Source organism: Pollicipes pollicipes, unplaced genomic scaffold (genome assembly GCF_011947565.3).
Source record: "Pollicipes pollicipes isolate AB1234 unplaced genomic scaffold, Ppol_2.1 Scaffold_4881;HRSCAF=5763_pilon_pilon_pilon, whole genome shotgun sequence".
Taxonomy (NCBI): domain Eukaryota; kingdom Metazoa; phylum Arthropoda; class Thecostraca; order Pollicipedomorpha; family Pollicipedidae; genus Pollicipes; species Pollicipes pollicipes.
Genome location: NW_023596576.1, coordinates 11,999,769 through 12,012,853, shown reverse-complemented (window position 1 = coordinate 12,012,853; position 13,085 = coordinate 11,999,769). Strand labels below are relative to the sequence as shown.

At 57.1% G+C, this 13,085-nt stretch overlaps 1 protein-coding gene across 1 annotated transcript in view; it reads left to right on the top strand.

Moving 5' to 3' along the window:
• The window catches only part of LOC119099988 (glucose transporter type 1), a 28,146-nt gene that overhangs the window by 13,489 nt on the left and 1,572 nt on the right, over nucleotides 1–13,085 (top strand). Inside the window, exons 7-13 of the mRNA XM_037223108.1 lie at nucleotides 1,830–1,937; nucleotides 2,622–2,809; nucleotides 2,913–3,243; nucleotides 4,312–4,397; nucleotides 6,771–6,907; nucleotides 7,336–7,380; nucleotides 7,675–7,748. Coding sequence (XP_037079003.1) covers nucleotides 1,830–1,937; nucleotides 2,622–2,809; nucleotides 2,913–3,243; nucleotides 4,312–4,397; nucleotides 6,771–6,907; nucleotides 7,336–7,380; nucleotides 7,675–7,748 — 969 coding nt within the window. The remainder of the gene's footprint in view (nucleotides 1–1,829; nucleotides 1,938–2,621; nucleotides 2,810–2,912; nucleotides 3,244–4,311; nucleotides 4,398–6,770; nucleotides 6,908–7,335; nucleotides 7,381–7,674; nucleotides 7,749–13,085) is intronic.

Here is a 13,085-nt window from a genome sequence, read left to right as displayed (position 1 = left end):
CGGCCGCCGGCCGCCTAGACGGCTCCATCTGGCCGGTCTGGTCTGGCTGTGCACGTGGCCTCCTCCACACCCGTGCCGGCACGCGCCAGCCGCGCTGCCTTGCGGGACGATAGGCGGGGATGGTTGACCCTCGGTACGCCAGGCACGCCGCCGGGGAGCCTTATTGCCCGCTGGCCGGGCCGCAATATCGGCGCCGCTCGGTGCCGCGGGGGTGGCGGAGGCGGGGTGGCGCGGCGGAGGCGGGGTGGCGCGGCGCCGGCCGCCGCGAACCTGCGGCCGTGAGGGCCTGCTCTGCAGGCCAGTGAGCAGTCGCGCACGCGCACGCTTGCGTATTCATCTGTCCAATTGGCGGCGGAATATTGTATTCAACCGGTTTATTTTTCCGTGTGGGATTCTGCATGCCACCGTTTACGTTATCCCGAGGGTCGGACGTGACCGGGGCGCGCGTTGCCTGACCACCCATGTGGAGGGTCGGTCGAGTTGTGTGTTGCAGACCAAACCAGAGCAGTACCAGGGCCAGGCTGGACCAAACCGAACCACCCCAGTCCAGACAAGAATACACCAGAGTAAAAAAACTCAAAGAATAGATGAGACCAGACCATGTCGGAGTAAACGGGTTGCATGAGACCAGACCAGGTCGGAATAAACGGGTTACATCAGACCAGACCAGGTCGGAATAAACGGGTTACATCAGACCAGAACAGGTCGAAATAAACGGGTTACATCAGACCAGAACAGGCCAAATTAAATAAAACCAAATAAAATGAAACCGGAGGAGACGAACAGACTAGGTCAGATAGTGATAGAGTAGAAGAGGGGAGACGTAAATGAGCTCAAGGGTAAAGCAATGCCTTTCATCAGAGAGCTTACCTAAATTGACCAACTGGCAATGACGTGCAGGTGCTGATTGTATCACAAGTCGCTCATGTTTTATAACGTCGTATGTGTATCGCTGGTGTTGCGTCTCATTTGCACGTGTTGCGTGTTATGTATTGATCTATGTAGCATATACTGACGCCGCGTTAGAAAAGCCACCGGTTGAATTTCGCCAAGGTTCGCAATGATAATAATACTAATGATAATAATCACGCATCTGGTACCAAAAACCAAATTAAAGATGACAGCCATTAACATGTGAAACCATTATAGAAGCAAGCAGAGCAGCACAACATAACATACGGGACTCAGACAACGGAAACCAGATGGCGACCCGATAGATGTTGATCTCACTTGACCGGATTGACCTGAGCTCACTTGACCACGACTTGACATTTGGACACCGAAATGAAACTAAATAGACACAGCTGTGATTGGCACAAGTATACGGACCGCTCGATGGCCCGCAGTGTGTCGACCGGTCCAGCAAGTTTGGCGAGCTGCATTTAATGCACGAGCCTGGTCCGTCGTGCTGAAATTGCATCTATTTCCGGCGACAGTACAGTCCGGGCGTGGCTCCAGAGGCCCTGTCGCGTCGAGACCTGATCGGTATGTTGGGGTCGTGGAACGCAGCGTGATTCGCTCGCGGTGTCCCCCTTCCCCCTCCCTCCCCCGGCGCCCTTTGGCATGAACTGTAGCCGCCTCTCTTATGGTGCACTGGGAGTTAAATATGAATTCTCTCATCGGATGTGGTGAAATTAGCGCTGCTGATGCAAACACGGGAAACATGTTGGGAACAACTGAAGCCACTCGCCAGCCCTACCCTGAGGTGGATCCCTGTGCTGCCACCACGGGGAGCGGCTTGCGGCCCGCACGCGCCTCAGTGTCGCCGCTGCCGGCGGTGTCCGCATGTTAACAGCTGAGCGTGGGTGTGACGGGCGCCGCTGCCGCAGGGCTGGCCGTCTGCCCGTCGGCGCTGCAGCTGGTGCTGCTCCCCATGTGTCCCGAGTCGCCGCGCTACCTGCTCATCACCAAACAGAAGGAGCAGGAGGCACGCAAAGGTCAGTCGGCGGAAGCCAGGTGGAGCGATGTGCTCTCTGCTCACGCCGACAGAAATGCTGCCATGTCTCCGGGATTGTGCCCTCGTGAAACTCTCTCGCCTATGCTGACTGACATCAGCCAGGTTCGCCGGACCGGTCACCCTTCGCTGCACCGGACATGTTTAGTTCTAGATACGATCGACCTAGATACTCTCGCTCGTCATTCGCCAGGTGTCGCGTTCGTTTGTGATGCTTTTCTGCCCAGCTGTGACCTGCCGCCGCGCGTGCAGCGCTGCGCTGTCCCGCCGTGCTGTGGCCCCGTCTCGCGCGGTCAGCGTCGGGCTCCCTGTCATGCTCCTGCCGTCTCCCACAGCGCTGCGCTGTCCCGCCGTGCTGTGGCCCCGTCTCGCGCGGTCAGCGTCGGGCTCCCTGTCATGCTCCGGCCGTCTCCCACAGCGCTGCGCTGTCCCGCCGTGCTGTGGCCCCGTCTCGCGCGGTCAGCGTCGGGCTCCCTGTCATGCTCCGGCCGTCTCCCACAGCGCTGCGCTGTCCCGCCGTGCTGTGGCCCCGTCTCGCGCGGTCAGCGTCGGGCTCCCTGTCATGCTCCGGCCGTCTCCCACAGCGCTGCGCTGTCCCGCCGTGCTGTGGCCCCGCCCCGCGCGGTCAGCGTCGGGCTTCCTGTCATGCTCCGGCCGTCTCCCGCAGCGCTGCGTCAGCTGCGTCACTGCAACAACATCGAGGACGACGTGGAGGAGATGAAGACGGAGGAGCGGGCGCAGCAGGCGGAAGCGCGCTTCACCATGCTGCAGCTGGTCAAGTCGCCGGCGCTGCGCAGTCCCCTCATCATCGCCATCGTGATGCAGCTGTCGCAGCAGCTCAGTGGCATCAACGCGGTGCGTGGTCTGGGGCGAGACGGGGGCCAGATGCACCCCGGCGTCACGGGGGTACCGCTCCGCATGCTACTTCTTCTCTAACTATGTGCTGCCCGTGCTGCAGGTGTTCTACTACTCGACGGACATCTTCGTCGACGCGCACCTGTCGGCGCAGGGTGCCAGCTACGCCACCATGGGCGTGGGCGTCGTCATGGTCCTGATGACCGTCGTCTCCATCCTCCTGATCGAGCGCGAGGGCCGGCGCACGCTCCACCTGTGGGGCCTCGGCGGCATGTTCTTCTTCTCCGTCTTCATCACCATCTCGTTCCTGGTGAAGCAGATGATCTCGTGGGTCTCCTACCTAGCGGTCATCTGCACGTTCGGCTTCGTCGTGTTCTTCGCCGTCGGGCCCGGCTCCATCCCGTGGATGATCACGGCCGAGCTGTTCTCACAAGGTGAGTCGCAGTCGGGAATCGGGGACACCCCGTTCCTCCGCCTGCAGGCCCGATACTCCATCGCGGTATGGGCTGACGGGAGCCGGAATCCCAGACTGAACCTTTTGAGATCAGACCGTGCCGTCGGAGGACCATGCGTGGATCGCAACCCGCCGCGGGGTCCGGGTGCGTGCCGACTTCGGCCGACGCAGGGACAAGAATGGAGGCTGGCCACAGAGACAGGGATCGTGGCTGGCCACAGGTACAAGGGAGGGAGGCTGGTCACAGGAGCAAAGTTGGAAGCTGGCCACGGGGACAGGGAGAAAGCTGGCCACAGGGACAGGGATGGAGGCTGGTCACAGGGATAGAAGGGGGGGGAGCTGGCCACAGGAACAGGAAGGGAGGCGCGCCACAGGAACAGAAAGGGAGACAGGCCACAGGAACAGAAAGGGAGGCAGGCCGCAGGAACAGAAAGGGAGGCAGGCCGCAGGAACAGAAAGGGAGGCAGGCCACATGCCAGAATCAAAGGCTGGGTCAGCGTGCTGGATCCACCCCCCCCCCCCCTCCCTATCATCCCCCCTGCCGAAACCCGGTGTCGGATGGACGCGTCCAGCCAGCCAGCTGAATCGGTCAGCGGCGCGGCCGGGTCCGGCGGGTCGGCGGGTGCGCCGCCTGCCTCGCCAGCCGCCGACCGGATCGGCTCCCCGGCCGACGTGGTTGTATTACGCTGCATGCGCTGCACCATCGGGGATTAGTATGACGCGGGGCGACCGCTCGACCGGCAGAGCAGGTGGCCGGGACCCGTTAGATAACCGCTCGGACCACCGTCGGCAGCGGCTGATGACGCTCGACGAGGCGCGGCGACCTTGGCGCAGGCACGCTTCAACTTGGTGCCACCGTCGCCACCCTGCTCTTGACGGGCCAAGTTGTACTATCCGCCCCGGACCGGACGAAGTGTACAGGATAATGCTGTAGTGAGCTTCCTCAGTGTTTGTTGTTGAAATGGTCGGTAACCTCCCTCTGGCTTGCGCTTAATCGTATTGCCCGGGAGTGTGGCGCCCCACTTTTGACACTCGCTCCGTTTGTCAGGACCGCGACCGGCTGCCATGAGTATCGCCGTGCTCATCAACTGGCTCTGCAACTTCATCGTCGGCATCGCCTTCCTGCCGATGAAGGTGACTGGTGGGATCGATGTGTGGCGCGCCGGCCGCAGGGTCAGGGGAAGCCGACTGCAATAGGGTGCGCGCCGGCCGCGGGACGAGGGAGCCGACTAGGACAGAGTGCGTGCCGGTCATGGGATGAGGAGAGCCGACTCAGGCAAGGTGCAATCGCCGGCCGCTGGGTGGGGGTGGGGGGCGACTCCGACAGGGTGCGCGCCGGCCGCGGGGTTTGGCGTGCCGGCAGCAGGGTAAGGGGTGCCGACTCCGACGGGGTGCGTGCCGACCGCAGGGTAAGGGGTGCCGACTCCAACGGGGTGCGCACCGGCCGCAGGGTAAGGGGTGCCGACTCCGACGGGGTGCGCACCGGCCGCGGGGTTTGGTGTGCCGGCAGCAGGGTAAGGGATGCCGACTCCAACGGGGTGCGCACCGGCCGCAGGGTAAGGGATGCCGACTCCGACGGGGTGCGCACCGGCCGCAGGGTAAGGGATGCCGACTCCGACGGGGTGCGTGCCGGCCGCAGGGTAAGGGGTGCCGACTCCAACGGGGTGCGCACCGGCCGCAGGGTAAGGGGTTGCCGACTCCGACGGGGTGCGCACCGGCGCGGGGGTTTGGTGTGCCGGCAGCAGGGTAAGGGATGCCGACTCCAACGGGGTGCGCACCGGCCCGCAGGGTAAGGATGCCGACTCCGACGGGGTGCGCACCGGCCGCAGGGTAAGGGATGCCGACTCCGACGGGGTGCGCGCCGGCCGCAGGGTAAGGGGTGGCCGACTCCAACGGGGTGCGTGCCGGCCGCAGGGTAAGGGATTGCCGACTCCAACGGGGTGCGTGGCCGGCCGCAGGGAAAGGGATGCCGACTCCAACGGGGTGCGTGCCGGCCGCAGGGAAAGGGGGTGCGACTCCGACGGGGTGCGCACCGGCCGCAGGGTAAGGGGTGCCGACTCTAACGGGGTGCGTGCCGGCCGCTGGGAAAGGGGTGCCGACTCCGACGGGGTGCGCACCGGCCGCAGGGTAAGGGGTGCCGACTCCGACGGGGTGCGCGCCGAACAGGCTGACGTGCCAACTCGGTCGATGCCTAGCGAGGCTGGCGAATAGGCTTCGGGCATGATAAATGCATGCTGTTCTTCGGCGCGCCGTACGTCGCCTGTACTGCCGCAGAATCGTGGTTATCCCTTAATCGGGCACGGCTGGTTGCGCGTGCGTGCGCCGGGAAGATCGCCATTGTGCCCAGACCATTTTTTTCCGGACGCCTTGCATATGTATGTGCGGACAGAGCAACTGCTGCCAAAAATGTCCTGGCACGGCGGTCGTAACGATAGGTAAATAGGCGTAATGGGCGTGGATCGATCCGGGGCTTTCACGTAACCTGCGCAAAGTCATGGCACGTGGCGTGGATTGTTCGACCAGTGCCAGCACCAGCGCCGGCTGAGTAGGTGTGTGTGGGGAGGGGGTGAGGGGGGGGAGGATTGATGACATCGGGGGCAATATCGGGTGCAATTGGGTACATTGACTGAGCGATAACCGCACGTCTCCGAGCTGGACCTGGTAAATGGCCGTGTGAGAAGAATGCCGGGAGATATTGACCGTATCGGTCCGCCGCCCGCACCTGCGCTGATAGCGTACCACAGCTGGCGGAGGGGAGGTAAACAGGCGCCGGAGACGGCCCGCGGTCGGCCGTCGCTCTGTGTAACGGTCCGTCCACAGGTTCTTGTCGATTTGCCCCTAACAAACTGGGTGTTGCGCTTGCACTATGTGATACACATGTGACAGAGAGCTTTGCCCCTACACGCAACGTAACAACGTTGCCCGTCTAGCTCCGCAATAGTTTGCGTTCTTTCGTCGCGCATCAGCTGTATCGGATCTTCCGGTTACAGATGTTGTCAGTCCACCAAGCTGGGACGTAGCTGATAACTTGCGGACTGATGTTACCTCGAACTTTGATAGTTGTGGCACAGTGACACTTGCATTTGTATAAATGGTGACGTTGTATCAGGTGGGAGAGGAATGATTGGTCTCTTAATGTTACTGTGGACACGTGAGTCTTGTTGTCCAGGTCACCTAGGTCAACGGCCTATATTAGCTGTTTTCCTTCGATTCGTGCGTGACAGTTGTATTTAACTATGTATGATAAATATGACTATTTTCTTATCCAGTTGGTTCAAAGGGCTCCATTTTGCTGCGGATCAAAACTAACGAAAAAGGCGAACCCAAACGAAAACAAAGCGTCTTGTCACATCACAACAGACGCTCTCAAACAACGTTTGCATGTCTTTCACCGGACTGTAAACCGTTCGGCGAGCTTCTTACCGAATGATGAATTCGAGTGATGATGAATTCGTGTTACACGTTTCATCCCGAACCATAATGCAAACTCCGATTTCACCTCCACAGAACCTTCTCGAAGACTACACATTCCTGCCATTCTCGCTGCTCTTGGCCATCTTCTGGGGCTTTACCTTCAAGCGTGTGCCAGAGACCAAGGGCAAGACTTTCGAGGAAATAGCCGCGCTTTTCCGCCAAGCTCAGTCGTAAGTACTGTGCGCTTCGTATATTATATATGGCATGTTCCTGATAGTAGGGAATGCACTTTGAGGTGGGTCAAGATTATTCGCAAAGATTATTCCCGTGAAGGCCGAGGTCCGGTGACATTTCAGCCATTTCTCAAATCGCATAAAGGATAGCAGCCATACCCTGTTATAAGAGTGTTTCTATAGCGTGTAGCGTGTTTGTAAGAGTGGTTCTGTAGTTGTAAAGGTGTTTCATACATGAGTCCTGATGTGTTTTAGAGCGAACGTGTAAAGAGACGAGCGATTTTGTCATATGCAATTTTTCGTGGTGTCTTTCACCCAGGTTTTAATGTTGAGCTCAGCTGATCACGCCGTTCAAGCCCTTAATCCTCACAGCAAAATGTCCGCGAACTCTAGCACCATGTTTGACCACCTCTTGCACTGTTCAGGCTGCCCAGTGGAACTGAGCCCATTCTCGAAGAGCCCGGCTACGGGTGAGTATCTGCGCCCGTGCCGTACTTAATTCGGCTGTGTTTCGCCGGCCTACCTCTAGTTTCCCTCGGTTTGTTTCAGGCCGCCGCCCCCGTACGGCGCGGAGATTGGCGCCGACAATGGCGCCTATCAGTCGAGCTCGCGTCTCTAGCGGCCTCGCCGCCCGCGCCATATGCGACGCATCCCGGGGAGAGCGCTGTGCCAGTGTCTGGTGTCGGCTGTGACGTCAGTGTCGGCTGTGACGTCACCGTGCGCCGTGACGTCACCGCGCGCCTGACGGCCTCCCCGTATTGCAGGAGTGTCGGCAATGGCTCGCACGCTGTGGTCTATGACGAGCTGCCCATGATCGGAGCTCGGTACATCGCACCATGTAAGCCGGCTGTGTCCTCCTGACCGGCTGCCGCCTGGCTGTTGTTACTAGACTCGCCGGATCGCGGCTCTGTCCGCCCGGCCGGTGTCCTCGAGGTGTCGGTGTCGCATGCAGTCGCAGCCCGCCAGTGTGCCTGGGAGGTCTCCCGCATCTCACTCCGATGCGGCTGTTGGTCCAACGCTGGCCGCCGAAGCCCAAGTCTGCAGTTTACTCCCGTCTGCATGCCTTCCCCCGTCCGAGTCTCCAGCCAAGTAGTCCGAATGCGCCAGCCCAGAAACGTGGCTGCTCGGGGTGGTTGACGCTGCCTGAAAACTACCTTCCTGGCCGTGTCAAGGTAGCTTCCACACACGAACGTCTGGTTGCATGCCATTCCGCTCTGTCTCCCTGCCAATCACGGCCTGAGTGTGCCGCCTCATGCGTGCTGCGCGCCTGCGGTGCCCGGCTGCCCGTCCCAGCTCGTCTGAAGGCGTTGTGGCTGGCCCGTGTGGCCGTCTTTGCTACCAACGGAACGGCGGCTCTGTTGGTCGGGGGTCGGCGTCGAAGACGTCGGACCTCAGGAAGTGCTGGGCTTCCGGTCGGATGCAGCGCAGTCAGTCCTGGCGGTACTGGACGACTGAACTGAACTGGACGACTGGACACGGACTGGGGGGACGGGGGCGATCACGTTGAAATTGCACATCCGCTGAACATGTTTTTGTAACGCGCAGACACAGAAGACTCATTTGCTACATGGACGACTGCGTGCCCTCAGGTGGACTTTTGCAATATGTAGATTTGAGTCAAAACGTTCCCGTAGTCCGTGCATATTTTTGTCCGAGAGCGCAGATGACACGGGTTACACGGCTTAACGGTTTACCATCTGATAAGTTCTAAAGTCAGTTCGCGTGTCATTGCTGGAATCGTCTGGGCTCTGCTTATCACATTTTGTGCGTCAGTCTAAACCTGGCCAGTGTCTGAACCCGAGTACCAGTAACTCGTGGATAGCTGTATGTTCAGTTCTGAATATATATCAAAATATTATCAGCCTCTATGTCGATCACCGACTTTTTTCCGTCGAAAAATTGAATACTATAACGCCCAGAACGTCAGACAGACATCTGAGGAAAAATCGCGTTCATCTCACGTGGTCACATAAGCCACATCTTGGGCTCTCGGGTGCAGGATGTATGGACATACATGGTCGCGGTGCGATGACGTAGCTCGACAGTTTTTTTCTATTTGATATCTGTTTAGGGATGAGCATAACGTCATTACACCACTGCAACAGTTTCTCATCGTAACACGACACGATCTGATCAATGAGATCGCCTGCGGCGGGGAGTGCGCTCAGGTATGCTGTTCAATCGAATGTCACACTTGTTCGCGCGTATCCGCCGCCGCGTCACTACTTCTAGGCATATGGTGACGGAGCTTCCCCAAAGGTTTTGTGATGCATGAGATAAGCACGTATTTAGAGGAAAATGTCATGGTCTAAGAATCATTTTATGGGTTTGCAACAATTTTTTCCCAGGCTGCATTTCTTCCCATTTTTTTCAGACCATAGAGGTGTAAGTTGAGCCTTTTTTTGTTGGCCTTATTGACTGAATGGAAAAAATTGGAATTTTTTGGGGAAAAAAAATCAACAACGAAAAATTGAAAAAAAATTGGAAAAATTGACCTAAGGGTTCGCATATATAAAATTTTAGACCCCTTTGTAAGTTAGGCCTCCACGTCATTGGTGATAAGTACAATCTACCCATCCTAGCTTGAGCAACGCATGGAAGTTAGCATTCCTTCGCAATATCATTGAATTAACATCATCCATTCCACCGTCTTTCGAGTGGTTTTGTGGGGAACGGTGTAGCGATAAGATCTCGGTCTGGTCTGTCTCCGTGGATTGTCTCCGATAGCACAGTACATTCTGAGTTTGTGTGCGTAGGATCGGTAGCGTCCTGGACTTCCCGCCGGCACTCGGAAGCAATGTTGTGGAGTGGCGGACGGCAGCGGATCAGACTGGACTACATAGGCGTTAGCGTTAGACTAGACGTTAGATACGATGCCGTGTCAGGAGATACGAAGTCGTGACAAGGGATGCGAGCAAAGGAACCCGCGATGTCTCGTGACAGGATTCACATCTGTTTCGCTCCCGTCCTGCACCCCGCCGCAAACGACAGTCGGCCCGGAAGCTGGCACCGCGCGGCGACGCGGACCCGTTGGCGGCGACGCCCCTGATGTGCCGCCCCGTGCGGGCGGACCGGGGCGCGGAGCCGGACCGTCGCACTGCTCTGTCCGTGCGGGCGCATGCGAAGCTGGACGCCTATCGGCATATTTACGGTACATTGCCGTGGTTGGTTTGTGGACAGCCGCCGACATGGTTGCCTGCCTGGCACTTGCCACGGAAACCCAGCCGCCCAAAATCTGGGTGGTTCTCAATGTGGGAAGAGACGATCCGGGAATGATGTGGAGAGACTGGGCCCATCAGTTCCGTTCTTGTTAGGCACGTGGAGAGCTGCGGCACTTCCTCTTGATCCAGGACAGCATTTTTGAGCGCTGTTTCTTCCCGCCAGCAATGTATATGCAGAGATTCAACATGAGCCATATAGCAGCCCAGTACGCTGTGGCGGTATCAGCATTTCCGCAGTACGTCAGGCCGTAGTCTTAAGCCGTTGCCGCTGGCTGAAGCAAAAAGTGCTAAGGCGATCTTGCCTCTGCTCGACGCATTTGCTGGAGTGGACAGTCCACAAGTGCTCCCCGGAGTTCCTTTTTTAGCCCGTTTTGGAGAACAAACTTGCTTCCATTGAAAAAGCAGTCCTAAGCTGTAGCTGTTTCCAAATGTCCGACCGGTTATAATCTGCCGCAGTCCATGCGTTTTACGAGAACCACGTAGAACAGTCCGGTGGTGAATCCGTGGGATGCTTTCAACATGCTGTTGGACCGACCGTTTGGTGACACACGTGAGTGGCGGTGACGAAGGATGACGCGATAAGGCCTGGTGAGTGTGGAGAGACTACATGGAGATGCCTACAATTATGTGCGTTGTATTGTCCACGAAGTACCTTGATCGTTTGTAAACAAATGCCAACATGAAGGGAATGACTCACATTTGTCGCTGACATGGTGGTACCGCATTCTTTGGTGTGGTGCCGCTGTCAGGGCCGGTACGTAATTCTTCGATGATTTATTTTCATACGTGTTGTAATGCATGATGCGGAGTCGCCTGGATGTGCGCTATCAACGAGATCTGTGCACTGATGTGTATTATGTGTAGATTTCATTCATTTATAATAGTGTTGTTGTCGCTTGACGTGCGCGGGTACTTGATTGATCTTCGTTTTAATAAAGTGGTGAATACACGGCGGCCGGTGCTATTTTGTTTTACCCACTTCACTTCTTTTCATTGTTTCGTTTGTTTCGTGTTGTTTTTGGTATGGCCGTACTTCCTATGTGCTGCATACGAGTCGCGGTGTTCCAACTCTCTTCCCGGCGCTCAGTCAGGGTTTCGCCAGAGAGGGGAGGGAGGGGGGGGGGGGCAAAAATGTGTCAGGGGCCCCGCAACCTGGGACCCCACGGTTCCGCTCAAGGCTCTCAACTTGGCTTTCTTAACACGCACTCGGGTGCGGATCAAGTTGACCCCCCCCCCCAGAGGTTTTTCCGGAATGGTTACCGAACGGCGCGGCATAGCCACGCCAAATTTTGCATAGCTATAGACAATTGAATAGCGGATCGTTTGGTATGAAACACTGGTTGTACCTTGTAAGGCCGCTGACCTACGGCAGGTGAAAGTCAGGCCATGGGTTCAGTGAAGTCAATTTAGAGAGAATCGTTCGACCTTATGCAGCAACGACGTGTTAGACGAAGCTGTACACCTCGGAGATACTTCTTAGGCAACGCAACAATTTAATGACGAAATTCCACTGACCTAGGGCCAGGGATGAAGATCAGATCAAGGTTCAAACCAACCTGTTTTAATACTCTAGGGATTGCTATATTGGGTAGTTTCTGGTGCTCATTTCAAATTTATTGGTGACAAGAAACCGCATTATACAGTTTTCACTAACTTCTTAAAGGTCAGAATAGGTACCGACCTAAAATAACCCAAGTCAACCTTCGTTTTTAGAAACATACTGCCTGACGTGGTCTTTGTCGCTTATTCAAATAACGAACTCAGAGAAGTCTTCATTGATTTTGATCACCATGACCTGCCAAAAGATCAAGCAAGATCACTGACCTTAACTTGGAGACAAACCTGAAGATTGACCTTGCGTAACTATTTGATCTTAAGATCATGACCTTGAAAACCTTAGAAACTTGACCGAGTGAGTTCACCTAGGCCAACACCCCGTGAATTTCGCGTCTCCAGCTCTCTTAGTTCCTAAGATCTTAGGGGAGGGGGGGGGGGGGGGCAACCGACCTCCCACCCGAGCGAAGGGTATCCAACCGGCCATCCGAGCGCGTGTTAAGGATATAATCCGTTTTACCCACGGGGGTTCATTTTAAATCGCCTGCTGACCGATCTATGGCCGTTGTTTTTAAAACCTCTGTTAACAGCGTGTTCCTTTTTGTTACATCAACTTTTCGAAAGTCACTCATACCTTCGCGGAACTAGGTGAGAGCCTTGGGCCGCCCAGGGAACGGGGGCTTATTCGTCGAGCCGGGAGAAGGCGATGCCCCCTTCGCCTCTCTCTTTGCTCATGTCTTCATCTCTTCCGAAGTTTGGCGCCGCACCCGTCGAAGTGGCGATGGTGTCCCTTGGGCTCCTTTTCACGGGACGTTGTGAAAGACGTAAATCCCTGCTGAAATGTCGTGTTTTGGAATGTTTAAACAGGAGCAGCTTCGACAGGATGTATAAACCGCCCTAGACTCGCAGTCACGGATGCGGGGCTTGCACAGGATTCGGGGAGAGCGTTGTGACATTCGATCTGCGATTTCTATGCACTGCCGCACGCTAAGTGTTGGATTTTCGTGAATATTCGAGTGCCCGAGCCCTCTGAGCTCCCCTATAGTCGATTTTCTCGCTCCGTCCCGCTCCGTTTCCCAACCTGCGCACAGTATTCTAAACGGTGCGTTTTACTTGCGAGTGCTGGGCAATCAGAGCAGTGAGATCTGGCTACAGTGGCCAGGACTCGTCAGACCGCTGATCGGATGACTGCTAGGATTACTGTTTGTATTGGCGCACCAGCTGCGGAAGAGGGTGTTCTGCGCGAAGGTGTCGTGCAGGCTGCGGTCAGGTTGACGATTGGCGCCGTCCCAGGCGCCGTGCGGGCAGATAGCGGCACCGCGGGTCAAATGTGCACGCTCTCCTGACTCCCAAGGCTGCTGGTCGGATTGGAGCCCCCTCCCCCCCCCCCCAAAAAACCT